Here is a 26920-nt window from a genome sequence, read left to right as displayed (position 1 = left end):
CGGACGCCAGGTCTGCGCGCCGCGGCTGAGCGCCCACTCGCCTTGCGGAAAGAGCCGCGGAGGGACCAGCGGGGGCGGCGGCGGGAGAGCTCGGCGGGAGCCAGAGGAGGTGGCAGTCGGGAGCCAAACCATAAGGAGACTGGGAAGCAGAAGCTCGCAGCTCTGAGGCGCGCACTCCCTTGGCAAGGGATGGGTCCCGGGGCGGCCCAGCCTCTGTCCGGCCCGCCGGGCAGAGACTGAATTGCGGTTCCCCATCGTCCTGTGGACAGCGGGGTAGAAGGAGGCACGGACAGATCACCAGTAGCCTCCCGGCGGGACCTCGCGTCCTGAGCCCCCCGCGCAGCGCCCCCCGCCGGAGCCGCGCCGGGCAAGCCAGCGAGGGAGCTGGGCTGATTGGCGGCCGCCGGCGGCCGGGGGAGGGGGCGCCGCGCGGGGCCATGGCAGGCTCGGAGGCGTCCTAGCCCGAGCTGGAGCCGGATCCGAGCCCACGCTGCCACCACCGCCGCCTCTCCGCGCCCGGGCCCCCGCCGCCGCCGCGCCCCCCGCGGGAGATGGAACAGCGGAACCGGCTCGGCGCCCTCGGATACCTGCCGCCGCTGCTGCTGCACGCCCTGCTGCTCTTCGTGGCCGACGGTGAGCGCGGGAACTTTGCTGCCGCGGGGGGCTCAGGGGATCCTTGCTGGGGCCGCCAGAGCCAGCCTGTCCCGGTCGCCAAGGAGCAGGAGGAAGAAGAGAAGGGGACGGCTTCACGGTCTCCAACAATCCCGGTGTTCAGCCCGGGCCCAGAGGGGCAGGGGGAGGAGAGCGGCGAAGGGTCGCCGCAGCTGCGGCGCTCGAGCCGGGGTCATTCGGAGCCGGACCCGTGCTCGGGCTGCGGAGAGGCGGCTCGCAGGGAGCGGGAGTCGGCGCGCCCCAGCCTGGCTCCGGCAGTGCGGCTGGGCGCCGGGTAGAAGCGTAAGCCGCCCCTGCTGCCCCGCCCGATCCTGAGGGAAGCAGCCTGCAGCGGTAGCTGGTCTCTGCTAGGGCCCGGCAGCTGCTCGACCGAACTTTGCTAGAGCCTGGGCCACGCTTGTGGCTTGGGGGTGGCAAGCACAAGGCCGGCGAGCCGGGGACGCACCGTCTCGCTTAGGGTTGCCCCAGGCCCCCGCCCCACAGCTGGTCACGCCTCTCTCTTCCCCCGCCCCCAGCTACATTTACCGAAGTCCCCAAAGATGTGACAGTACGGGAGGGAGACGACATCGAAATGCCCTGCGCGTTCCGGGCTAGCGGAGCCACCTCGTATTCGCTGGAGATTCAGTGGTGGTACCTCAAGGAGCCGCCCCGGGAGCTGCTGCACGAGCTGGCGCTCAGCGTGCCCGGCGCCCGGAGCAAGGTAACCCGCCGCCCACGCGGCGCCGGCGCTCTCTCGGCTCAGGCCGGGGCGGCTGGGGTAATCCTGGCAGAAAAGGCAGGGCGCGCACTGGTGGAGCAGCCCACCTCCCACCTTCCCCATCCCCACAGTATCTTCAACAGCAGCAATCGTTACCCACAAATCCTGGTAATCCTTCTCCTTTCCCTTAAAACCTCCCGAACTGCAGCCTGCCGCTAAAAAGCAACACCTCATCCAGTTCGACTGCTCTTGCTTGCTGGCTGCGGGCACCGGAGTCAGATGGGTGCTGGGTCCTGAAGGAAGACCACTTGGTAGGGCCAGGCTTTCCCGGCCCTCTGCTACTCCGAGGTCCCCGGGGCACAGGGCCAAGGAGTTAAGCTCCTCTTGGCTGGGTTCCAGAGGCCCGCAGTGCACCTCAGGATCGGAGGGAAGGCTCCCACTGTCAGTAGGCCTCTTAAACCAGTCTCTTACGTACACTCGAACACACACACACATACACACAGCTGCCCTCTACCCAAGGTCCCACCCAGAGTTACTGCTCACGTCTCCCTCTGCGTCCCGTCCAGATACACCGGCCCCTCCATCCAGCTTTCCACCGGGTTTAGGGAAACACTGCAGGGAATGAGGATGCTCCAGGGAGGGTGATGAGCCTTTCTTCCCACCCTGCTGGCAATCCAGCCTTTCCTCTTTGGCCAGCAGGTGTGCTAGGGCAGCCCCTCCTGGGTCAGGCACCATGCTTCCTTCAGGGTAAAACTCCAGGAGATCCTGATGTCCTTCGTGCCCTCAGCCCCGGCCACTTCCCGAGCGGTTTCGAATCCTAGCCCGCCCGCAGAGAGTCCCCTTGCCGGAGGCGTATCTGAGTTCCCCGGAGCCTGAAGGCCGAGAGCCTAATGTGTCTCTCTCCCTCTTTGCATTTTAGGTAACAAATAAGGATGCAACTAAAATCAGCGTAAGTGTGGAGCCCAGCGCGGGCCGCGGGAGACCCCTTCTGGCCGCTTCGCGCCCCACATCTTCCTCCCTTTTAGAAAGGCTCAGCGGCCGCCGCGGTGTAGGGCCTTACTCGCAGCCCTGCACAGTCGGCTGCTTGGCAGGTCGGGGGGCCATCTGTCGCCGCTAGCGGAATCGGGTTCGCTTTTGTGTAAATCAAGGGTCCCAGGCCTGAATCTCCTTTCTCCGTTCGGCGCTCACCTGTAAAACTCTCCTCCGGCCGGCCGGCGCGTTCAGGCCCCTGCGCATCCGCTTGCCTCTGTTCTGCTGGCATGTCTCCCAGCAACTGGAGCGCGCTGCTTCTTGCGCTAGCAGCGACCTGTGCTCCGACTGTGGGCCCACCCCTCCTCCACACACATACACACACCCGGCGCCCAGGTGGCGCCTTCCGCCGCAGCCCTCTCCTCTGCCTGGGGTCCGGGTCCCGTGCCCGGCGCAGTGGGCTCCTTGTGGAAGAAGGTGTGGGGCGGGGGTTGGCGAAGTTGAGAGGCGCTGGGGTCGTGGGGCTTGGGAGGAGACGCGTCTACGCTTCCCCAGCTGGAGCATGGAAGTATCGGGGCCTGGAGACCACCAGGGCCTCATAGAGCTCTAGGTTCCGAGGTGAGGGCCCCAGAGCGGTTGCTTGCCCATGTCTCCTCCAGGACGCTGGGGAGGAGAGCTTGGTCGGGAGCTTCAGGCTGCCGCGCTGAAAAGCAGACTGCGAAGTAGCAAAGCTCTGGGGGCCCAACAGCAACCTCAGCGTCGCCTCCTTGGGAGGGTGGAGGGTTAGCTGTAAAGGGCTGGGGGGGGGGGGGGCAAGTTTTTATGTGTACTGAGAGCAGAGTGGCTGTCCTTCCGGCACTACCCAGGCCCTCCGAAATCCAGAGTAAAGGAACATTGGTGTGAGTAGATGTGGAGGGCTGGGCTTAAGGCCGTGCAGCAAAGAGGGTGGTTAGCCACAGGAGGCCGAGCCTGACACTTCTCCAAGATGCAGGAGGGAGGAAGGACGGGTAGGTTCTGCAGCTCTGAAGGTCAGAAGCATAGTTTGGCAGGAGGATGCAACGTGATGAATTCGGTTAAGATGATGGGGACACGATGCAATGGGTAGGACCATCCAAGATCCAATCAGGATTGGGAGCCCCAGGCCACTGGGGAGCCACGGAATGAAAGGAAAACCGGGTCGCGACAGGCAAACCTGCGTCCAGAGGTGTTGGGGTGCTGTGGCATGGGGGCGCAATGGCAGAGCTGGGCGCAGGTGCACTTCGCCGGCAGGGAGAGCGCGTCGCGGACCTGTCCATCCCGGCCTTCTGACCCCAGCCCCTGCTGTCTTGCAGACCGTGCGCGTCCAGGGCAATGACATCTCGCACAGGCTGCGGTTGTCAGCTGTGCGGCGGCAGGACGAGGGCGTGTACGAATGCCGCGTGTCCGACTACAGCGACGACGACACGCAGGAGCACAAGGCCCAGGCGCTGCTGCGCGTGCTCTCGCGCTTCGCGCCGCCCAACATGCAGGCCGCCGAGGCCGTGTCCCACATTCAGAGCAGCGGTCCGCGTCGCCACGGCCCCGCCAGCGCTGCCAACGCCAACAACTTGGGTGCCACCGGCGCCGCAGGCCGAGCCACCTCCGACCCCGGCCACGGCAACAAAAGCCCGCCTCCGGGGAGTCCTCCTGCCGCCCCAGGTCCCGGAGTCCCAGAGGCGGCCGCTGCCTCCGCGGCCCACGCAGCCGCCACCACTGTCGCAGCTGCGGCCGCTGCTTCGTCAGCGTCACCGCCACTGGGCCAGGCGGTCCTTCTGCGCCAGAGGCACGGCTCAGGTAAGAGCGTGTGCAGAGAGGGGGGCGCGCTCGAACGGGGACTGCGGGGACAGGGTCCTGAGTGGCTCTGGCCAGAGAGGCAGCCCTGCTCTGGCACTTGGCGTTTGCCTAGTGGTGGTAGTTCACGTGGGTGCGTGCGCCTGGGGCAAGTTTTCTGCAGCCTCGCTTGGGTTCTCTTCTTGTTTCCTGTTTATTGCTGGTTGCTTCGAAGCTTTCAAGACTTGTATTTAGGAAGGGGGGAGGGGCGGCCTTGCCCCAAATTCTGGGTAAGAGTAGGCAAGCGGCTCCAGTGTGAGGACCCCTCTCATGATGAGTTTGGAGAACTGGACCTTTTTCTCCTGGGGTCCTTAGAGTCTAGAGGGTGGGGCACTAGCATCCAGAGTGGAAGGAGGTGGTTACCACTCAGGCATGGTGAGTCTGGATGCTGATTGACTGATGGAACAGACAGAATTTGTCCAAGGCTGTGTGGTTGGGCCTGGCTGAGTAGCCTCTGCTCTCTTTGGTTAAGTCCAGAATGGTCCTAGGCACAGGACCTGTGCTATAAATAGTCCCCTTTGGGCCCTCTTGGGGGATGGGGAAGTAAGGATAGAGCTTTGTCATTGCTAGGAGAGCACCCACATGTTAAGGCCTGCTTTCCTCGGGAGCCAAAAGGGCTGGGGGAGATGGAAGGTGGGCAGGCAGAGGGGAGTCAGAGAGCAGGAAAACATACTGACTGCCAGGGCAGGCAGCTCTGGGGCAGAGTGTGTATCATTCTTGGAAGATTGAGAAAATAGCCACTGAAATCACTTTGGTAGGGGTTAATTCTCTCAGAGAAAATCTGCTGTAGAGACTGGCAAGGCAGGTTTTTAAGGCCCAGGACTAGAAGTGGTATATATTACCTTCACCCTCACCTTTTGGCCAGAACTAAGCCACTTGGTGCCCCATAGATGCAAGGTTAGCTTAGGAGCTGTTTTTGACCTCCTCTCTTCTGGGTAGAAGGAGAGCATAAATCCTGGGGGGACTTAGCCATCTCTCTTTAGCACACAGTAGGTGTGCTGGAAAAGTAGTTACTGACTTACAATTGGCTTAATTGCATGATTAAAAAAAAAAAAAAAAAAAAAAAGCACCTCTGCTTCACTCTTATGGGATGTTCTACAGACTATGAGTGGAGTGGCAAAGCAAAGGATTTGGAAAGCAGAAGCCCAGATGTGAGTTGTGCTTCCACGGCTTACTAGCTGTATGACTTAAGCAAGTGGCTTAACATGTCTGAACATATTTCTTCATCTGTAAAATAGAATGGTATTCCCTGATCTCAGAGGGAGCTCAGTATGGAGATTTCTATGTAAATGTTTGTTGTCATCACCTTGGTCATTACCTGCTCTGGCCAGAGAGGAGGGGATGGGGGAGATAAGGCTGAGTGGTGGGCAGTTGGAGGCCAAGCTGCTGAGGGCCTTGAATGCCCAGCAGATCCAACAGAGACTTTGGTCAAGGCTTTGGTCAAGGAAGTATTATATGAAAGAGATCTTTGAGAATAAACTTGGTAGTGCTCACAAAAGGTGTTAATGAGACCAAGGCTATGGGCTCATTCCTGCTTGAATCTCCCTGTCCGCCTGGCCAGAACCTTGACACCTTGAGCAGAACCAAGGCTGATCGGACTATGCCCCGCATTGCTAGTCAGATATTCAGTCTCTGGGCTGGCCACAAGGGGGCTCTAGGGCAACTCATCCCAACAGGGAACCTGTCTGTGGAGGGTGGCACAGATAGTAAGTACCCTTCTTTCTGGGAGATCTGGGGGTCCTCACATCAGTTCAGTTCTGATGGCACAGTGTCCAGGACCTCCCAGCAGGTGGGGCCTTGGGCATCTGCCAGTCACAGGGCAGTATTTTAATGCCCACACAGATCAGGGCAGCAGCCCAGGCTGGGGTTCCTCTGCCCTCCCATGGAGTGGCTTGTAGTGTGCATTTCCCTCCAAAAAGCACAGCCAGCTGAGCTCCCATCAAGGCAGGGAAGGCTCCCATCAGGCCCTGGCAGGGAAGTGCCACCAGGTTGGGGGTATGGTGGCCCCTAATGTCTCTGTCACCCCAAAACTGTTGCCAGCTCCTGAATAGGCCAGGAACCATGTAGACACATCTCAGAAAGAACCCCAGGTTTCTTTCCAACTCCCATTCAGAAAGCCAGAAGGTGGGCCTTCTGCCAAAAGACCAGAAAGCCTACATCGTCCTGTCTCCAGGTGAAGGTCTTGGGAGAGTCGCGGTGCAGTGGGCACCTCTGGAGATATGCGCATGGAGAAATGGGTTAGCTGACTTCTAACCCACAAACATACCTGAATTACCTTGATCCCAAGGAGGGACCCATGCTGTCTTAAATGTCCCATCCTGCCCACCACCCGAAGCCACCCACGCTGGGGCTGTCGATGGGGCAAAGTCTGAAGACTACCTTTTGGTGGCAGGCATTAATAACCTTTCTGCAAGGCTGTGTTGTTGAGCCATGTGTAGTCCTGCTGAGCCTCCCTGGGGTGCAGCAGGCCAGCCAATCACCCAGAGCTGCCAGCAGCATGAGCCGGAGAGGGAGCTTGAGACAGCAACCTCAGGCTTGGCCTTCCCTGCGCAGTTCTTAGCAGCCTAGAGGGCAGGGGACCAGGCAGGACCGCTGCCACCTGGTTCACAAGCAAGGTGATAGACTCTGTTGACAGAGTCTATCAGTCAGGGTGCTTGGCTAAGCAAATGGCACATTCAAACAGGGTCTCGGGGGAGAGGCGATGAGAGTAGTGTTTGAAGGTGTGGACAGGGTTAGAGCAGCCAGAGAAGGGTGAGTGCCAGTCCCCAGGGCTAGTGGCAGTGGGAGCCATTAGCACCTCTAATGGCAAAGCGGGAGTGATTAGTATAACCCAGAGGGGCGCGCCAGATGGAGTGACCTGCCTGACAGGAGCTGTGGCCTTGGTACGATGGCCCAGCAAGGACCTCAACTTCCTCCTGCCCTCCAGTTCCCGTCAGGGCCTCCTACTGGCCACACCCCCCTAAAGCAGAGGCAAGGGTGCTGGCTGATGCAGCCTATACGGACCAGTGCCCAGAGGCTCAGAGCAGAGTGGAGAAAGGTGGATTGGGGTGGGCGGGGGGGGAGGAACAGAGGGAATAACCTGACTCTCAGAGAGCGGAAGATAGGTTCCACCCTAGCTCCAAGACAAACCCAAAGGTCATCCCAGGCCGGGTCAAGTGCTCACTCTGGCTGTTTCAGAATGGCAGCCTCAGTGGTGGTCCCAATCCACCTCCCCAGACGGTCACCAGTAAAGTGATTACTCATGGAAGAAAGTCAGAAGAAGTCCCAGACAGTACTGTGGTACTCTGTTATTCAAGCAAGCTACTTTGGTGATGACAGAGAAGGGGTGGGGTCGGCGGGGTGGGTACTGACCTGAATCCCTCACCCTTCAGCTTCTGCACAGCCAGGCCAGGAAACCCTTCCTGTGCCCCACTTGCACCCAACACAGCCAAATACATATTTGTACTAAAAGTTTATGTGCAAAAACTCATTCATTTCACGTCTCATTTGTCAAGAGACGTTTTGATATTTGTGCTTAAAAATAACATGGGCTGGATTAGCACAGCAGAGCTGGCACAGGAGACCAGGCCCCTTCCTAGCCACGTTCTCATAAATCTGGCTCCTGATTAATCTGAACACTGACCTATTTTATATGAACACTTTGTTGCTGATTGCCATTTCTAGAAAAAAAGAGAGGGAGAGAGAAAGAGAGAAAACAAAACAGAGTACCTTCCAGACAAACCCTTCTAATCCGGAAAGGCACCACAGTGAAGCTAAGTGTGGCCTCAGAAGAATACAGTTAGCAACTGAATGGCTTGCATGTTGGCAAGAGGATCCCCTCTGCAAGGACCTGGGGCTCAGATCTTGTGGTATGTGAACCTCTAATTAGCCTCAAGGCTCCAGCTCCAAGGAGAGGTGCCCTGGCCCCTACAGAGAACCGGCTGATGTGGCAAACTCCTGCCTGGTGCCCACACGGAGAACTGGCTCTCAATATTTCATTTCCTAATGAGAGAAAGACAGCCAAGGCCATGGGTGTGCTGGCTTTAAAGAGGCTCTTACTGCTGGGAGCCATCAAGGGGAGCATCCTTGGGTGTCTCCATGGCAACCGTAAACCATGACTGAAGGGGGCTGTGGACAAGGTGAAGGCATTCACTCTCAACCCATGCCCCCGTGGCTGACAAAGCTGGCGGAAATGGTGCCGGCATGACCTGGGACAATCTCCACAGAGCTGGGAAAGTCTCCAACTAGGCCAGCAGGGCCAGGCGGCAGTCACCCAGTGTTCCCATCTCCCTGGACCCACGAGGACCCAAAAACAATTGGCTTAAATAAACAATCCACTCTTCCCTCAAGCTCCGATGTGACACGAGGATCATAATTAAAGAGAAAATAAATCTGGCACAATTTGTCCCAGAGAAGAGAGGGAGAGGCTCCCTGGGTATCCTGAAAGAGAAAATTAAAGGATTTCACAAAGAAAATGGCTAAGCCTCACAGCTGGCGAGAGATGCCTGCATCATCCCTGACAGCAGCAAATGTGTGTGATTATTGGCTGCATGACGTCCTCTCCCTCATCAGCCTGTCATGTGATTGCCATGAGTGGGAACTGGCAAGGCCAGCCATGGGCCCAGCTCAAGATTGGCAAGGGCGCCCATGTATGTCCAGGATAAAGCTGTCTGTGTCAGTGGGAGTCCCAGGAGGGGCTAGCCCTACTCCAGCTAAGGCAATCAGAGGAGGCTTCCTGTAGACAGTGTGCGATTTCTGACTCGAAGGGGCACCTGGGGCTTTGTCCTCCTGCTTAGGTCAGCCCTGCGGAAGCTTCTGGAGGCCTCACCTCCCTCCCTGTCCTGTACCACACAAATAGAGAAAGTCACACCAAATGGAATGTCATTTGTCCAGTCGTTAGCCAGCTCACTGCGTGGCTATTCTCTCCTTAGAAGAGAGACCCCAAATTGAGGGTAAAATGGCTACACTGTGGATTTAATGGTGATAAATAATACTTACCTTTTACTGAGCACTGATTATGTGCCACACGCACATATCACAGATTTCCCTCCTTTTTGCCATTCTCCATAACGCCACCTGCCTCACTTCATCTCACAGTCTGTCCCCAGGGCCCAGACCCTTTCCCCAGCTGGAGTGGCAGCCCCCATGAGAAAAGCCGAGAGCCGGCCTTTCTAAATGTCACTGGGAGCCAAACCCACCACGGAGCTTCTCATTAAATACGCCAGGCGCACATTTTTAGAGCTCTGAATATTAAGGATTCCCCAAGCATCTGTGGGGATAAATGAGGTCAAGTGCTTTTGTAATACGATATTGATTGGTTCTGCCCCATGTGGACCAAGGCAAGGGCTTGGCTGTGGTCTAAACCCCTGAGCTTTATGGGAGAAGGCAGCTTGGTTTTAGCACATCTTTGCAGCACAGGAGAAAAAAAAGTATTATCTTTTCTATTCCCCCATGCTTTGCTGACTATCACCAGGCATCTCTCAGAAACTCATACCCGAAGCGTGAGAAGCTTCCCTTTGTCTTATGTAAGGGCTGCAGGAAAGTTTAAGACGACCAGCAAACAGGCCCAGCGCCTGTAACTGCTGATCCCTACCTGTTCTTAAAGGGTGACAAACTCCTTCCCTGGGGTGGGGCTTCTGGGGAAATTAACCTGCTTGTCAGTGGCTTTGGTGCTCTTGGGGAAGGTGTACTATAAATACTAAGATAACTTATCCAATTTGTCCTGCTCTGGGCTCAGGCTAGCTGCTATTGTGCAGTGAGTCATGGAAGCGGCCGCTGGAGGGGCTCAGCAGCAGCCCCTCAGTAGCCGGTGAGACCTGTACCCTCCATGAGATGGCCCTTGAGATGCAGGTCTTGTGAAGTCCTGTGTTGGCAATCCCAGGGGAGGCCATTTCTAGAAATTATTGGTTGTTCTGTTCTGCATTACCACCCCCCTGGGCTGAAACATCAAAGCTACTTCGAACTGGCTTCTGGTGTTTATGGTTCAAGTGGAATGTTGAGGGGAGGGGGGAGCTCTGTCTATACAAAATAGAGCCAAAGTGGACATTACAAAAGCTTTCTCCCCACTTATAATCCACCCACACTTAGCTACCCCTGGGGGCTCTGTTCTGTCCGGCTCAGAAGTGACCACCTTGCCAGAAGGGCTGCCATGGGGAACAGACCACTGGTGTCTGTGGAGGCCACCTGTACACAGGGCACCACCTGAGTGCACCTGCTGGACACCCAGTGCCCATTAAGGGATGAGCCCAAGGGGAGGGGCCTGGGTGAGGTCAGTTCTCTCAGGAGCAACCTGAGAGACAGGTTATGGTGGAAGAGACAAAGTATAAACCAGAAAGAGGTTGAGAACAATTCAGGAGGAAGTTATCCTCACCACCTTTTCCAGACATTTCTTTCTTCCTCCTGACATTTCAAATGCTCCTCACTGTTCAGCTACCTGGTTCATAATTAAGCCAGGGTTGGGTGACATAACATTCTCCCTACTTCTGGGCCCTATAGAGCTCTGACCGCCCAGATATCAAAGTATGTGCCTTATCCTTCTTAACCTTTGTAAGTCCTGTGCTTCCCATTCTCTGCATGAGTCCAACCACTTGCATTCAAATCCTGATCCACGCACCCCATATGTGATTTCTGTATCTGTTCTCATCTGGATGGCACCCATACCCATGCCAGAGAACAAGTGACAGCATCAGAGGAGATAATCCACAGAAAGAGTTGAGCTTCAGGAGACCTAGCACCTAGAAAATGCTCAATAGATGTTGCTTCTTGTTCTCTGCATTATTTGCAAGAATGGAATTGACTGTCCAGGATCATTTCATGGTGCTCCTATCTGAGACCTCACTCCGAGACATTTCTCCCTCTGCACATTCTGTGAGCATCATGGAGCTAAAGGTGATGGAAGGAAGCTGATGAACTAGCTTCAGAACAGAGAGTGCCTTCAGATTGCAAATGGCTCAGCAGGTTGCTATTTTTGTCCTTCTCTCTCTGTGCCACTTTGAGGGGGGAGGGTAGGAAATGGGGAGGATGCCACGTCCTCGTCCTTGCCTGGCTGTGGCTATTTTCCATGAGTTCGGAGCTCCTTGGTGAGCAAGGACAGGTTCATCATGGCTTCTCACGTCCAGCCCCGAAGTTACACCACCACATTTGCACACCTGCCTGTAGGCCTCATTGTGCACCTGTGTTATGCCTGGTCTTGCTTCACTGTTCTATAGGTTGTTGGCAGCAGGGAGGCCATTGTGATGGGAAGAGGGGGGCCCTTTAGTGGCTAGAAAGCCAAGTTCTGAGGAGAGGCTGGTGTTTGCAGCACAGGACGAGAGCCTCTCCACAGGAGAAGGGAACAGAAGGAACAACCCCCTCAGTGGCAGTCAGCTAGCCAAAGAGCCTCCAAAGCAGGCCTGGGCTGGAGAGGAGGTGCCCCATGTCCTCCTCACTGGGACTCTTACCAGTAGAGGTAGAGGAGGTTTTGTGGGCAAGCCCAGTGCCTCACAGGGATGGGCCTATGAAGTGATGGGGATTGGGGCCACTGTCATAGGCTTGGGCATGCCTGGGCTCTTCCATGCAAGGGCTTGCATTTGTTTTTCCTATTCACGCCCTACCCAAATGCCCTCCCTGTGGCTCACAGTGCCTGCTGCCTGCCAACAAAGGGGTACTCAAGGATCAGTGAGGAGAAGGTAGGACAAAGACCACCAGAAGGAGGTGCTGGGAGCATAGCAGGCTGCTTGCAGGGCCAGAAGACCAGGACCGCTCCTGGCCTGCCCCACGTGAGCCTGCCTCCCACCAGCACAGGGAGCCTACACAGGTTCACCAGAAAGGAGGCCCACTCACTCTTACTGGCTGTCGCCAGAGACAGAGAGCCCCTTACTCTGCTGATCCCTGGCCCCCTGCCATCAGCTCTCCTCAGGAGGATGTCAGTTTTCCTTAAGCCAGGAAAGCCCAGCTGCAACATTAGTCCCCTTATAGCAACTTTTATTACAATTGATTCTCATACAAATGCCACTTGGCCCAGATGAAGGATCTTTTATAAACCCGGGGGAGGGAGAGCTGATATCATGTCATGGCTCATTCTGAGCTAGGGTGGGGGTTCTTGGCCAACTATATCTGGTATGGCCAGAGCCAAGGGGCAGAGGTCTTCCCAGAGCATTAGGTAGACTCAGCCCCCACCTCAGGAAGAAGCTCACAGTCTCACCATGGCAGTCAGAATAAGCAAGAAGTGCTCTGAGAATGAATTCAGGGCTTAGCTGGGGCATAAGAAGGACTCAGAAAAGGTGGCACCAGTGGAGATCACTTCACAGAAGGGAGGAAGGCTTTGCTGACCCTGCAGCCAAAGGGGTCTCATCCACCCTGAGTACCCAGAAGGGCTCCACTGCTGTCTCAGGGCCCCCAACATTTCCTTCCCTGTCATGGAGTCAGTGCCTAGCTGATTACCCCATCCAGACTGATGCCCCGGGGAGACAGGCCCAGTTCCTTCTCATATCTGTATCCTCCCTACTCCATGTTCATTGGGCCTGGCACTAGTTCATTCATTCATTCATTCATTCATTCATTCATTCAACAAATGTCAAATTGGGCATCTTTTATGTGCAGGAACTAGGCATGGATGACACAATGTGAATAAGACCTACAAGGTCCTCAGAGTCTGATAGAAGGAGAAACAGACATTGATCAAATAGTCACATGGCAAGTGGAAATTTATACCCATGGCTGGTTACTCTAAAGGAGAGACCCATGGGTCTCTAAGGAGCTAAGAATAGGGGGACTTGACTCAGGGAAGGGTCCTTGAGGGAGTGACACTTGAGCCATAATCTGAAAGATGGTTAAGAGTAAAGAGAGAGTGTAAAGGGAGTGGGTAGAGCCTTCCAGGAAGAGGGGGTGGCATGTGCAAAGATCCTGTGGCAGGAGGGAGCAGGGGAATACAAAGGCCTGACAAAAAGTTAGTATGGTTGGGGCAGCAAAGCAAGAAAAGGAACAGAGGGAAATTTATTTTTTTAATGCCTTAAGCAAGATTTTATTTTTATATGAAATTTATTGTCAAATTGGTTTCCATACAACACCCAGTACTCATCCCAACAGGTGCTCTTCTCAATGCCCATCACCCACTTTCCCCTCCCCCCACCCCCCATTGACCCTCAGTTTAATCTCAGCATTTAAGAGTCTCTTGTGGTTTGCCTCCTTCCCTCTCTGTAACTTTTTTTTTCTCCCTTCCCCTCCCCCCTGGTCTTCTGTTGGGTTTCTCAGGATCCACATATGAGTGAAAACATATGGTATCTGTCTTTCTCTGCCTGACTTATTTCACTTAGCATAACACTCTCCAGTTCCATCCACGTTGCTACAAAAGGCCATATTTCATTCTTTCTCATTGCCAAGTAGTATTCCATTGTATATATAAACCACATCTTTATCCATTCATCAGTTGATGGACATTTAGGTTCTTTCCATAATTTGGCTATTGTTGGAAGTGCTGCTATAAACATTGGGGTACAACTGCCCCTATGCATCAGCATTTCTGTATTCCTTGGGTAAATTCTTAGCAGTGCTATTGCTGGGTCATAGGGTAGATCTATTTTTAATTTTTTTGAGAAACCTCCACACTGTTTTCCAGAGCGGCTGCACCAGTTTGCATTCCCACCAACAGTGCAAGAGGGTTGGGAAATTTAAGTAAAGAGTAGTTCAGAGCTCAAACTCCATAAGGCCTTATGATAGAGATGGGAGCTTTGGCTTTGTCCTAAGGCAACAGCATGGGGAACAAGTGGGTGGCAGGGCATGATGTTTTTGGAACTGATATTCTGGCTGCAGTGTGAAGATTAGAGAAGTGGGGACAGAGTGGATGTGAAGAAACCACTGTAGAGGCAGTGATCCTGCTAAGAGATGACAGGTTTTGGACTACCTGTTTGGATAGATAGGTGGATAGGTAGATAAACAAGTAGCTGGTGTCTGAGTTAAGGGAAAGATGTGAATGGATGGATGAGAGTGTAGGGGATGAGTGGAAGGAAGGATGAGTGAACATGTGGATGGGTGGATGGAGGGAAGGACACGTGGACATGTGGATGAATGGATAGAAGGATTTATGGATGTGAGAATGGATAGAAGAATGAGTAGATGGGATGGATAGAAGGATGAGTGGATATATGGATGGATGGAAGGATGAGTGGAGGTTTGGGTGGGTGGATGGAAGGATGACCGGATGTAAGATTGGATGTAAGGATGAGTGAAGGTGTGGGTGGATGGAGGGATCAGTGGATGGATGAATGGATAGGTGGGTGGGTGGATGGATGGATGGATGGAAGGAAGGATGAGTGGATGGGTGGGTCGATGGAAGGATGGAAGGATGGGTGGATGAGTGGAGGTGTGGATGGAGGGATCAGTGGATGGATGGATGGGTAGGTGGATGAGTGGGTGGATGGGTAGATGGAAGGGTAAATGAGGTGTGGATGGGTGGAAGGAAGAATGTGAATGGGTGAGTGAATGGGTGAGTGGGGGGATGGAAGGAAGAGTGGATACGTGGTTGAAACAGGAATGGGAAGATGGGTCTATGTGGGAGACAAGTTGGGTATTGCAGGATGAATGGGCTTGGGGCTGCAGATATGCCCAGTGTTGGCATTCCCCACATGTTACACTGCATACTCAGTCCATATCTTCTAGGATAGAGGCCACGGGGAGAAAGGTCCCAGGTGGTGGCATGGCACAAACTGACTAGGCCCAGAATTCCATGCCAGCCCTTGCTTCTCTCTGCAGTCCCCAGACCATAGTAAGATGGGTGGGGTGAGTAGACACAGCTAGTCCCCAGCCTGCTCCAGCTCCCCCAACACCTCAGCCTTTACAAGGCACCAGCATCACTCCCAGTGAAGGACATGAGCAGGGGCCTTTCCATATGCTGAACTCTGGTTTCTCTGGTGAATGCAGCCTGACCAAGACTTGCTGAATATTGTCCATGTAAAAGTTACCGTGGATACATTTTTTCAAGCATCTAAAAAATCAAATCTCCAGGTGGGCAGATGAATAACTGTATTCGCATTAAAGACTAATGTAACAAAAAATACACAAGGCAATAATTCATAATGCATGCTAGTCTACAGAGTCATATTTTAATGCGTGACATATCCTGGGCAGCTCCTCTGTGCTAATTTTATTTAATGAGCACATGTTCTAGAATTTTCAGAGCACTATCCCTGGGCAATTAAAATGTGTTAACCTTTTCAGTTAAATCGTGTTCTAAAGAAAAGTCCTCAGCATGAAACAGAAAGAAATATCTAGGCACCATGGAGGCAGAGCCTAGAGGAAAGGATTGCTATTGTGTCCCAGCCGTGCCAGACTCAGGGGCCTCCAGGCCTTCCTCCCTGGCCCTCAGGGCTCCTGTCTGTCACTCCTCCTCATCTTGGCCAGGCCCACCTCCATGGAGCAGGGCGAGAAGGCTGAGGCAAGGACCCACACACTGAACAGCCTTCACTGAACCAGCATTGAGTGAGTGCCCAACATTTGCGTGAGCCAGGGGATGTGAGGCAGACTCTGTGTCAAGGGACATGAAGGCTATGGAGGGGACATGAGGGATTTAAAAAGGCCAGGATGCCCCCAAAGAGGGGCAGGTCCACTCATTTGAAGCCCATTCCCTATCTGTGTAATGGGCACACTAGTATCCCAGCATCCACAGGTCTGTGAGTTTCAGACCTGAGCCTCTGGTGAATGGTTCCCAAACAGTGTTCCTTGGAACCCTGAGCCCCAGCCCTACCCCCAGCTTCAAACAGAGCTGTTCTGTTTTTCTAATGATTTGAAATATCAGGCTTCCATGCAGCAATTAGCTTAAAATGGAGGTTCCACTGCTTTAGAAGATTTGAAAGCAACTGATATAGTCCAAATATATATATATATATACATATACATATATATATATATATATATATATATATACGTAAGTATATAAATTATATAGAGTATACAAATATGTTTATGTGTGTGTGTGTGTGTGTGTGTGTGTGTGTGTGTATGCCACCTTCTAAGAAAAGAATTTGAAGTGGCTTTCAAAGCTGCATGTGACCTAATAGAACAGAAATTTTTTAATGAAGAAATCGGAATACAGGGAAAATGAATGTGAAATGGTGAAACTAGTTTGAGGAAAAGTTGGACAAAGAGATGTGTGCACACAGTCTCGGGCAGTTGAAAGGTCAGATCAGGGTGATAGTGATGGGCCTCCAGCACCACCTTGTATTTGAAGATGAAAAATGAGATTCCAAGCATGAAGCATCTGGTGGATGTCTGGTGCATCGTGGCTGCTTAGACTAGCTGGGGACACCTAAGAAGGACTCCCATTCATTCATTTGATGAATATTTTATGTGTGGGACGCGCACAGGGTGGTGGGAGAGAGGAGTCAAAAGGTAGACCTTCCATGGCCACCAAACACAGCTGGGAAGGATCAGAACTTGCTGTAAAGCCCATAGGATGCAGGGAGCCTCCAGCTGGAGTCTGGGGGATGCAGTGTCTGAGGGAGGCCTGGGGGTGCAGAGGAGGCAGACAGGTGACACGGGGTGAGCAGCACGGATGATGGTGGGGCTGTAAGGGAGGGGTGAAGTTGCAAGGTGGTCTGGGGTGGGGCCAGGAGTTAGGTCTTCAACCTGGGATGGAGCCCCTGGGGGATTGGGGGGCATCGTGTGTTTGCACATGATGTGTTTTTGTGTTTGCAAAGGGCACTGTGGCCTCTTTCTGGGTAGGGACCTGTCTGCTTAGAGCTAGTGGATGTGGGTCAAGAACGTGGCCCTGTCATGAGAGAGCTGATGTGAAGGGAGGGTAAAAGGACCAGCAAAGGTGGGCCAGGGCGGAGAAGTGCACAGAGTGAGAACTGTTTTGGAAGCCACCTTGTAAGTGGCTCTGGGCTGGGCTGGCAGGGAAGGGTGGGTTGGCTGTGGGCAGCCAGAGGAGACAGGATAGGGCTGACTAGTGAAGTGGACAGCATGAGTGGCTTCCATGCAGCATCCCAGTGTACTGGGGCTGAGGGCATCTGAAGCATCGTGGAAGCAGGGGAGGCAGAAATGACCCTGGGTTGGGGTCAGGAAGAGCCTCGAGCAGGCTAAGGAATCTAGGTTCGATTCACAGGTACCAGGGAGTCACTGCAGATTAACTTCTGTATCTGTACTGCCTACTAGCTGTGCAACTTTAGGGAAGCCACTTAACTTCTCTGGGTCTCGCCTGTGAGAGGGGAGTGGCTTCTACCTCCTAAGTCCACTGAGAGGGTGAAGGGAGAGAATTTTCTTGGCACTGAGAACCCAGAATCATGTGCCTGTTAGCATCCTGCAGTCTCAGAGCTCAGAGAATCTGGATGGGCAGTGGGGGATCCCCCTGAGACCTGGACCCAGCACTGAGAGAGGCCCCCCACCACCCCCGCATGGGGAGAACCCTGATGCTTACTGTGGTCTGGGCTACCCCTAGCCCTACCAATGCCAGCCTCCTGACCACACAGAAAGACCTGTTTACCATTTTCATTAAGCAACACCATTAAAGGATAATTTGAGGCAAGATCTAATTTCAAAAGAAATAGAAGCTGGAAAGGCATTCACAACAAAGTTGGCTGCATTAAAAAGCTATTACAAAGGTTAAAATACAGAAAAACATCTCATCCCCCATGAGGTCTCCCTTGGAAGCAGCCTAGGGCTGGGGTCAAGCCAAGGCATCGGGGAAAGGGTCTGGCTCTTTGGTCCCGAGAGGTGGCGTATGTGGTGGGTAGGTGTGTGGATGGCAGACACACTGTCTGAGTTCAAGTCCGGGCTCTGCCATTTCTCTTAGTGTGGCCTTGGTAGGGCCAGGTTTAGCAAATAAAAATATAGGACCCCCAGTTCAATTTGCATTTCAGATAAACAAGAGGTAGCATTTTAGGTTAAGTAGGACCCGTGCAGTATTTGAGATATACATGTACTTAAAATTATCCATGGTTTACCTGAAATTCAAATTGAACTGGTGTCCTGTATTTTCTCTGGCAACCCTAGGCCTTGAGTATTTTGCTTCACATCTCTGGACCTCAGTTTCCTCACCTGTAGAGTAGGAATAAAAGAGTGACTCCTACAGTTATGAGGATTGTATTTGATGTAATATACCTGTGACAGTGCCTGTGTGAACAAGAGCTAGCCAGCTTCGCTGTAGTCATCCTGAAGCTGATCACCTCTATCTGCTTGAGCCTGGCTGGGTCTGCCCCCTGCCATGCACTCCCCACTGCTGGTCATCTGCTCCAGCATCAGATCCATTCCCTGCTGGGGGTGGGGCTGCTTGCTGGGGGCAGAGGAGAGGAGGAGGTCTGAGGCCAGCCCTCTGGTGCTTGGGCTTCCAGAAAGGTGGAGGGGTAGGACATGTTGTAAGAAAGGCATTTATGGGAGTGGGGGGAGAAGGGGAGAAGACAAAGGGCCACATGAATAGCACAGACATTTGTCCCAAGCCCTCTGTGCCTAGGTGCTCAGGGAGGGCTTCCTGGAGGAGGTAGTGCTTGTTCCAGGCTTGAGGCAGAGGTCAGAACTAGACAAAGGACAAGGAGGTTCTGCAGGTGAGCCCAGAGTCTGCTGTAGGCACTCACCAGGAACAGTGGACTGGAGTGCAGGTCAGCTGGCCGGGCACAGCAAAGGCGAGGTTGTTTGGGAGTGTCACAGAGAAGTCCTAGCTGTGGCACTGAGCCGGAGGCTCTTTCTCCTGTGGGTAGAGGGGCCGCATCGAGGTTATGCACCTCAGGGAGAGTTCTCGGGTGTGTCTGAAGGAGGGGGGGTGAGCAGTGGGTGTTGTGGAGACAAGAAGATGCTTTAGGAGGTCACTCGGGCCATGGCAAGGAAGAGAAGGCACAGCAAGCAAGGCTAAAATGAGTGTCCCACACCTGCCCCTGCCCCCCTTCACCCCAGGGAGTGCCTAGGCTCCCCCCACTGCCTAGACACTGAGGCTACCGGAGGACAGCTTGTGTTCGAACCCAGGACCTGGGCAGGCTAGGACAGCAGGGTGGATCAACACGGGACCAACGGACCCACGTCCCATCTGCTCTCCTACATCTCTTCATCCACACTCAGCTCTCCTTCCAAACGTCTCTGTTTCCTTTAAAGCCCAACGGCACTGGTTGCGCCTAGTTTTTGCCCTAGTTACCAGCACACATTAATTTTATGGCAGAAATTAATTCTGTCCAATTCTGTTAGTGCCCGGTTATTCCTTGCTGACTCCCTTTGAATAAATATCCATGAAGAGGCTTTAATTAAAACGTCAACAAGGGAAGCAGCCTCCTTGCAAGGCAGCATCTTCCCGTTCAGCTGTGGCCGGGCTGCCTGGCCTGCTTGCCACGGCATCCAGGGGAGGTAGAGAGCCATGGGGAGGTGGGCGCAGCGGCCATGGGGAAGCCAGGAGCGTCAGAGCAGGGAGAGCCAGCTTCACACAGTGCTGTACGAACCAAGACGGGACCCTGGCCAGGCCTCCTGGATGCTACAGCAGAGGCTCAGAGGCTGCAAACTCAGGCCCCACCGAGCGCCAGGCAGGGTGGTGGAGAGGAATGAGACTGGCTGGACAAAGGAAGCCCCAACTGTTTGAGGGCCAAGAAGGGAACTAGCAGCCACCCTGGGCCCATTTGGGGGTCAGAAGCAAGCAAGGAGCAGCAGATTCCTGCCAGAAGAGGAGCCCGCTACTGGTCATGTATCTTGGAGGAAACCGTGCCCAGGGTTACCTGAATCTGTGCTTTCAGGTAAAAGTCTCTGAGTTTTACATGTTGGATTATAATTTATAATTTTTTAAGTTTTTGTTTATTTATTTTGAGAGAGAGAGAAAGAGGCTAGGGGCAGAAAGATAGGGAGAGAGAGAATCCCAAGCAGGCTCCACACTGTCAGCGCAGAGCCTGATGCGGGGATCAAACTCACAAACCGTGAGATCATGACCTGAGCTGAAATCAAGAGTCGGACACTTAACCCACTGAGCCACCCAGGTGCCCCTATAATTCATAATTTTTATTTAAAAAAAATTTTAATGTTTATTATTTTTGAAAGAGAGACAGAGCGTGAGCAGGGGAGGGGCAGAGAGAGATGGAGACAGAATCCAAAGCAGGCTCCAGGCTCCGAGCTGTCAGCACAGAACCCAATGCAGGGCTTGAGCCCATGAAGGGAGATCTGAACCCATGAGATCATGATCTGAGCCGAAGTCCGACGCTTAACCGATTGAGCCACCCAAGCGCCCCAATTTGTAATGTTTGAAACTGTGTGTACCAAGTCAGACCCCTCTGCAGACAAGACTGAGCCTCCAGTGGCCATTTTCCTTTCCTCCCCTTTTCCTTGCTGTTGCCCCTGGGCTCTGCAGGAGATGGTGATTTGTAGCCAGTGAGGCAGGGCTGGAGAAGGGGGTAGGGTGAAGAAGAGGGAGAGGCCAGCCCCCAGAAGTGCCCCCGACCCTGCCCTCAGCTCTGGCCTGGTGCTTCCAGATCACGGGCATCTCCACCATGGCCAGGGTGACTCCTACATGCCCTCTCTGCTTGACTCCACAAACCCCTCTGAACCCAGAGAGAAGCCTCTTGCACCCTGGCACTGGGTTGCTCTAAGAGGGTGTCCTCTCCTTCGACTGGGGGCTGGCCCTCTGCTGTGGGTCCAGGATGGGCAGGGCACTGATGGGAATGGGAGCGAGGACCAGTCCAGACAGGCCTCCATCCCATGTCTAAGCGCATGTCCGAGGCCAGCCCATGAAGGTTGCTGCCTCTTGGGGGCCAGCCGTCTTCTCTCACTTTGAGGCAGAGCAAAAGGGCAAAGGCCCAGCACTGAGCATTGGCCTTGACAGGGGTCTTGTCCAGGGCGCTCACTTGACTTCCTACCTTTTCTAGCCTAGAAGCCTATATTTAAGAGATGTGTTGTGACAGCATGAAATGCAGAATATTCATGTGGCCTTGCTCTGTGTGACATGGAGGGGACTGTCCCCAAGATCCCCATCACAGTCTTTATGTCAGGATACCCATGCTTACTGGTGGGATGGCTCTGTCCACAGAGACCGGACTAGTTCTCTGGCTGCTGTAGTCAGCTTCTGAATGTTCTAGTGCAATTCTGGATGGGGAAAGGCCAGGCATCACGCTGTGGCCAGAGTGAACCTCCAGCTTAGCCCAGGATCTGTTTCTGTAGGTAGAGCTAGGCCTCCAATGTATCTGAATTTTATTTACTCTTTACAAACTTGAACCAAATTTTAGTTTTCAAGCTATAGCATAAACAAACACAAAAACAGCCCCTGAACAACCCTGGACTCCGAGGGGCACTGTTTGCAAAGCTCTGACCCAGGCAACCCCTCCAGTACAGCAAGCAGATCGTCAGCAGGCCCCTAGCTCCCTCCTGCCCGCGGCCAGCATGACAGGGGCTACAGACCACAGCAGGGCAGACGTCACCCCCGAAGCCAGGGAACCATCTGTGACCCTGGGAAGGACAAGCAGGGCACATGGAGGGAAGACAGTGGCTTCCCTGGCTAGTGTCCCCACTGGTCAGCTGGGGAGCAGCTCACCATGCTCCTGATGCCCACGGAGCAGGGGCGGTCCCCTCAGTGCACCCACGCCTGTGGGAGTCTGAGACAGAGTGGGAGTGGGCAGCTGCTTCCCCTGCAGGCACTGCCCCACCAGGAACCTGACTCATGGGCTTAGCCTCCAGCCAGTGCAGGCAAGGGTCCCAGAGGATGACCCAAGCAAAACCTCCTCCTTCACTTTTATCACCAGGCCTCAAAGCTTCTGTGTTGTTCTCTGACAGGGCTTTTGGCATTCTGCCATTGCCGTGTAAATGGAAAAGTGGGATTTCCCAGTCAGAAGCAGCTTGGCTGGTGCCTTTGCGGTGCCCATGGGGGCTGAGTGCCCCCACTGTTTTCTTTGGGAGCCTCTTAAATGGCTCCAGCAGGTGTCTTATCCTGTTCACCATTTCAATGATAAAAGCTAATATTCGCAGAGCCAAAGCAGCTTTGATTTCTTTAAGAATGATTAGCAAAATGATGATCCTTGTTAAATCAAAGAATGAATCAGCCACTATTCCATCAGAGGGCTTCCCTCACCTCTGATTTTCCAGCCTGATTTCAAGCAGCCTGATTTTCCAGCTTAATCATGACAAATAAACTTCTGCGTGTTCCAGTGCTATTCCTGGTGCTCTTAGGAAGGGAGGAAATAGATACAGAGACTGTTAGCATCCAGACACAGCAGCCTCATAGGAACAGAGCCATCCCCACACTGCAGAGGCCAAGATAGGAGCTCCTACCTCAGCTGAGCCAAAGGCATCCTCCTGGCCCTGGAGGGTCCAGGTGAGCCCCAGACAATAGCGGGAAGTCCTGCCTCACTCCACTCCAGGAAAGCAAAGACAGGGACTGAGGCAGCAGACGCTGGGGGCGGTGAAGGGAGACCGGCAGCCATGTCCTAAACAGTTGTCGATCTTGGAAAACTTTCCTCTTGAGGGAAGGACAACCCCCCATATTATATTTTCTCCAACGCTTTTCAGAGAGGTAGTTATGTTACCCTTCTCAATTGTATCTATTTTCAGAGCAGCTGACTCTGTTTACGTAATTGTGTAACAGAAGACGCTCAAATTCGGTGGCTTTGGTATGACACGAGAACAATTTATTTAGCTCATGATCCTGTGGATCAGTCGGGAAACTCCTCTGCCAGTCTCTTGTGGACTCATTCCTGCTCACGTGGACAGCTGCCCTTTCAGCTGAGGACTGATTGGGCTAGAGGGAGTCCAGCTGGGACGTGTCATGGCTTTTATCCTGCAGCAGGCTGGCCCAGTCTTGTTCATAGGCAGTGGGTTACAAGAGGCACAGAGGAAGGGCAAGCCTCAGTGGACAAGCACTTAAAAAAAATTTTTTTTTAACGTTTATTCATTTCTGAGAGACAGAGACAGAGCATAAGCGGGGAAGGGGCAGAGAGAGGGAGACACAGAATCCGAAGGGGGCCCCAGGCTCCGAGCTGTCAGCACAGAGCCCATCGCAGGGCTTGAACTCACCAACTGTGAGATCATGACCTGAGCAAAGTCAGACGCTCACCGACTAAGCCACCCAGGCACCCCTAGACAAGCACTTTTTTAAGGCTTTGCTTACTTCACATTTGATAATATTCACTGGCCAAAGCAAGCCATGTGACCAAGCCCAGCATCTCGGAGGGGTGGGGGGGACGCACTATCACAGGGTGTGGATGCTGGGATCTAAGAGGTGAGGGGGGAAGGAGATTGTGGCCATTTTTGCAATCTACCACTGTGATCTTGCTTGATCTGGACCCCAACCTGGAAAGACATGCCAAGCACATGTTAATTTTACAGAGCCATGCATATGCGCATCCCCATTCTATAGAGTGGGTGGCACAATGCCCAGAGAGGTAAAGGGTGTTGCCCCAGGTCACACAGCTGGCTTGCTTGAAAGCCTCTCTCCCAGGTGCCAGCCTGCTGCCCCTGACCACCTCCCTTGGCCCCCTTTGTGGTGACGCTGGGCCAGGGAGTAGATGAGGTGCCACCCAGGAGCCAAACCCTGGCTGAGCCCCCACAGACATCCACCAGCAGAGACACCACAGACTCTGGTGTCTGCCCTCCACAGGCTCTGGTCTCCAGGAGCCACCACTTCAGCCGCTGGCCCCTGCTGCTCCCACTCTGGCCCAAAACAGAGTGGCAGGCTGCTTGTTTTAACCCGGGGTCTTTGGAAAGTCTTGTGAAATTTTAAAACTTTTCAATGTGAGTAGGTGATATTGTGACAGCGGGAAAGGCCAGTCAGCAGTCTCTGGAGGCAAATTAAAATGTCTCCTCACATCTCCTCTGTCCCCAGTTCCACAGGCAACACTTCCCTTGCCCAGCTCGAGAGCCCAATTGCCGTTCGTCCTGCCCCCGCGTGTCTTGAGGCTCCGTGTTTTACTGCACACGGACATCTGCTTTCCAGGGCCTCGTGTGGCTGTTTCTATCCTGCCTGCACCTGTCTGCGTGTTGGGTTTGCAGGAGCGTGAAGTTCTGAGCCAGGAGATCTGAAGGCCAATGGGCCCAGTCTGGGCACACAAGCCCTGTGTGGCCAGGAGGCAGCGTTCTGCCAGCAGCACCGCTGGTTTCCGTGTACCTGAGCCCAGGCACCTGGCCATCCATCAACACACCCGTCACCACGTCCACCCTCATTCTTCCCAGTGATGTGTGGCAGTGAAAGCAGCAGAGGAGGAGGACCTGAGTCTTGGGAGTGATGACCACACCCTGGTCCTTTCCACGGATGGATGGCAAGGGGCAGAATGTCAGTTCCTGCCAGGCTGCAAGCAGGGCCAGGAGGGACAACTGTGTAAAATATTAGTGTCTGAAGAGGAAGGTTAGCACACCTGGATTTGTCCTGTCCTTGTGCTTCTCCACGGGGTCTCAGACCATGCATGGAAACAAGTAATGGTGGGCGAGATGTGCACTGCAGACAGCTTCCACCCCCTTTTCATTCAGATGTTTGAACCCAGCCTGTGTTTCCCAAAATGGGCACATAGAATCTCGGAGTCTCCAGCAGGAATGGCCCCTGGATCATTATCCTACCCTGTCCTTTCACAAAGGGACACTAAGGCCCAGGACACAGTTATTGCCAGAACAAGATGGATTTGGGATTGGGGGAAACACCTTAGATAGAAGATTAATGGCTCTTCCAACTGGAGAGAGGGGGAGGTCATGGGTTCAGGCCCAGCCTGGTCAGGAAAGCCAGAAACCCGGCCTGCCTGGCTGCAGCGCCCGTGGGCAGATAAGCAGAGGTGGCCACGGCCTCTGTACCATCTGCTTGGCACAGGGAAGGGCCTCCTGCCTCTCTCCATCCAGGCACAGAGCTCCAGCCCAGCTGGCTGGCTGAAGTGAAGGGAGGAGAGAGGCCTCCAGATGGTACAAGTGAGCAGGGTAGGGCTAGAAACTGTTTACATTAATGCAGTCTGACCCTAAGCAGGGTGGCAGTGGCAGTGACGTCATCCCCACGGTTTGGGTAGCACTTCTTCCCTGGCTCCTCTCAGGACCCCTGGAGCATCCCACCTTCCAGGGAAAAGCCTGTGATTCACGGGTAGGCTTTCCTCCAGTTGCACCGAAGGTCTTCCACTAGACGCAGACCCCAATGACAGATGGGCAAGAAACCAGGCAGGCAGCCCAGGGGAGGCAGGATGAAGGCACACGTTACAGTTCCAGTGGTGGGCCAGGGGCCCAAGTTAAGCAAATGGAAGTGACCTCACTAGAACAGTGCAAGGGTCACTCCTCCAGGAACCTAGGAACCAGGAACCCCTCACCTCCATCAACCAATGATTTCTGAGTTCCCCACTTTGACCCTAAGGTAGGATAGACCAACAGGGCATGAAAACAAGACTCACAGAAATATCAGGATGCCTAAGACGGCATCTGTGAATACTAAGCTGTGTAGTTCAGGCAGGGGTTGGAAGGTTTGGAGTTGTGTGCAATCACGGAGTATCCTTGGAGGAGAGGGGAAGCTGGGCCTTTGATGCGGAAGGCACTTTCCAGTATAGTTCTGGGGAGAGTAGGGGGGTGGTGATTGGCATATTGCCTTCTTATTCAGCTCAAATAACAACTGGGACTTTAGAATTGCAATTGTGATCTAGCACACACGGCTTTAGGCTAGGGGTACCTGGTGTCTGACCACAGTAGGCTCCTAAAACGTGTGGTCTGTAAATAACAAACAGCAAAATGCTTCATCGTTGTGCAGAAGTGCCACTAGGCACCAGCTGAGTACTGAGGTCAAGATGTCCAAGTTGGAGGAAGTCTCATTCTCCCGGGTTTGCCCATGGCCACTAGGTTCTCGTGAATCCGGCATTGACCGTGCCCATTTTCTCACCCCCTGCAGGCACTGGCCGTAGCTCTGCCACAGACCCACTCTTGTCCCTGCTCCTGCTGGCTCTGCATAAGCTCCTTCGCCTGCTGGTGGGGCACTGACACGCACAGCCATCCCCCCGCACCTCAGCCCGCCCACACGGCCTGCCCAGACCCGGCGTGAGGCTCGCGTCACCAGATGGACACAGAGAGACTGAGAAGCATGACCAAGTCCATGTGGAAAATAAATAAATCCTATTTTTGGGGAAGTTACACAAATGTAGAACACCTAAAATAATGCATCTAGTTTCCAAATAAGATGGAATTTGGACCATGCGGTATGCATGGGATCAGTGATTTCGCTACTTCAATGTATTTTTCTTTTCTAAACTTTTCCTCCAAGTGTTCATTTTGCACGAACTGTTGAGCAGTTATCTTTAGGATACTATGTAAAAATGTTGGGTCAAAGCCTTTCTGACAAAGCAAAATATTTTTAGTAGATTATTGTGTTTAGGGATTTTTTTATTTACTTTTTTCTTTAGGGGCTTTCCTTTTTTTTATTAAAGTAAATTATTTCTTTTGAGACATTTTGATTAAAAAAAGATACATCTTATCATAATTAAAATTCACTGTCAATAATATTTATTTTTAAATAAAGATTGGAAACAAGGTCAGACACTTGTTTATAAACTGTATTGTATATTGCTGAATAACAGTTGAATAAAAAACAACTTTGAAATAACCTCTCTGCAGGCATGTATGAATGTTAAGCCCGGATGCCATGACCTCCTGTTCTTTGACGCCAGCTGCACCCTTGGCTGGATACAGCCCAGGCTGGAGGACAGCCCCGGGCACCTGGCCAAGGCCGCACAGAGCAGACGGGAATGCTTTCCCAGCCTCCACTAGGGACAGGGGACCTCATGAAGCCAGAAGTCAGAGGAACCTCCAGCCTGGGTTTGGAAGGAAAGAAGGTCGCTGGGAAGGGGTGTGATATAAATCAAGAACCACTTTTTCCCTCTTGGT

The 26920-nt window shown here is 53.5% G+C and overlaps 1 protein-coding gene across 2 annotated transcripts; it reads left to right on the top strand.

Annotated features, from left to right (window-relative positions):
• The first annotated feature begins 551 nt into the window (after window positions 1-551).
• Window positions 552-26293, top strand: VSTM2B (V-set and transmembrane domain containing 2B). Of its 2 annotated transcripts, XM_042919619.1 has the most exons (5): window positions 552-633; window positions 1188-1372; window positions 2289-2318; window positions 3670-4150; window positions 25932-26293. In XM_042919619.1, exons 1-5 carry the CDS (start codon window positions 552-554, stop codon window positions 26018-26020), a joined length of 867 nt encoding a protein of 288 aa, XP_042775553.1. In that variant the 3' UTR covers window positions 26021-26293. The 2 variants fall into 2 exon arrangements, with proteins under 2 accessions (XP_042775553.1, XP_042775554.1); XM_042919620.1 differs by lacking the exon at window positions 2289-2318.
• The last annotated feature ends 627 nt before the right edge of the window (window positions 26294-26920 follow it).

This window comes from Panthera leo, chromosome E2 (assembly GCF_018350215.1).
Source record: "Panthera leo isolate Ple1 chromosome E2, P.leo_Ple1_pat1.1, whole genome shotgun sequence".
Lineage (NCBI taxonomy): Eukaryota > Metazoa > Chordata > Mammalia > Carnivora > Felidae > Panthera > Panthera leo.
The sequence above is the reverse complement of the archived record's forward strand: the minus strand, read 5'-3'. Positions and strand labels throughout refer to the sequence as shown.

Bases quoted from the DNA above. Each gene is read 5' to 3' on its own strand.
- VSTM2B (XM_042919619.1), top strand. From the start codon at position 552: ATGGAACAGCGGAACCGGCTCGGCGCCCTCGGATACCTGCCGCCGCTG. The intron at 634-1,187 runs GTGAGCGCGGGA...CCCCGCCCCCAG, and splicing joins GCTGCTCTTCGTGGCCGACG to CTACATTTACCGAAGTCCCC. The intron at 4,151-25,931 runs GTAAGAGCGTGT...CACCCCCTGCAG, and splicing joins GCGCCAGAGGCACGGCTCAG to GCACTGGCCGTAGCTCTGCC.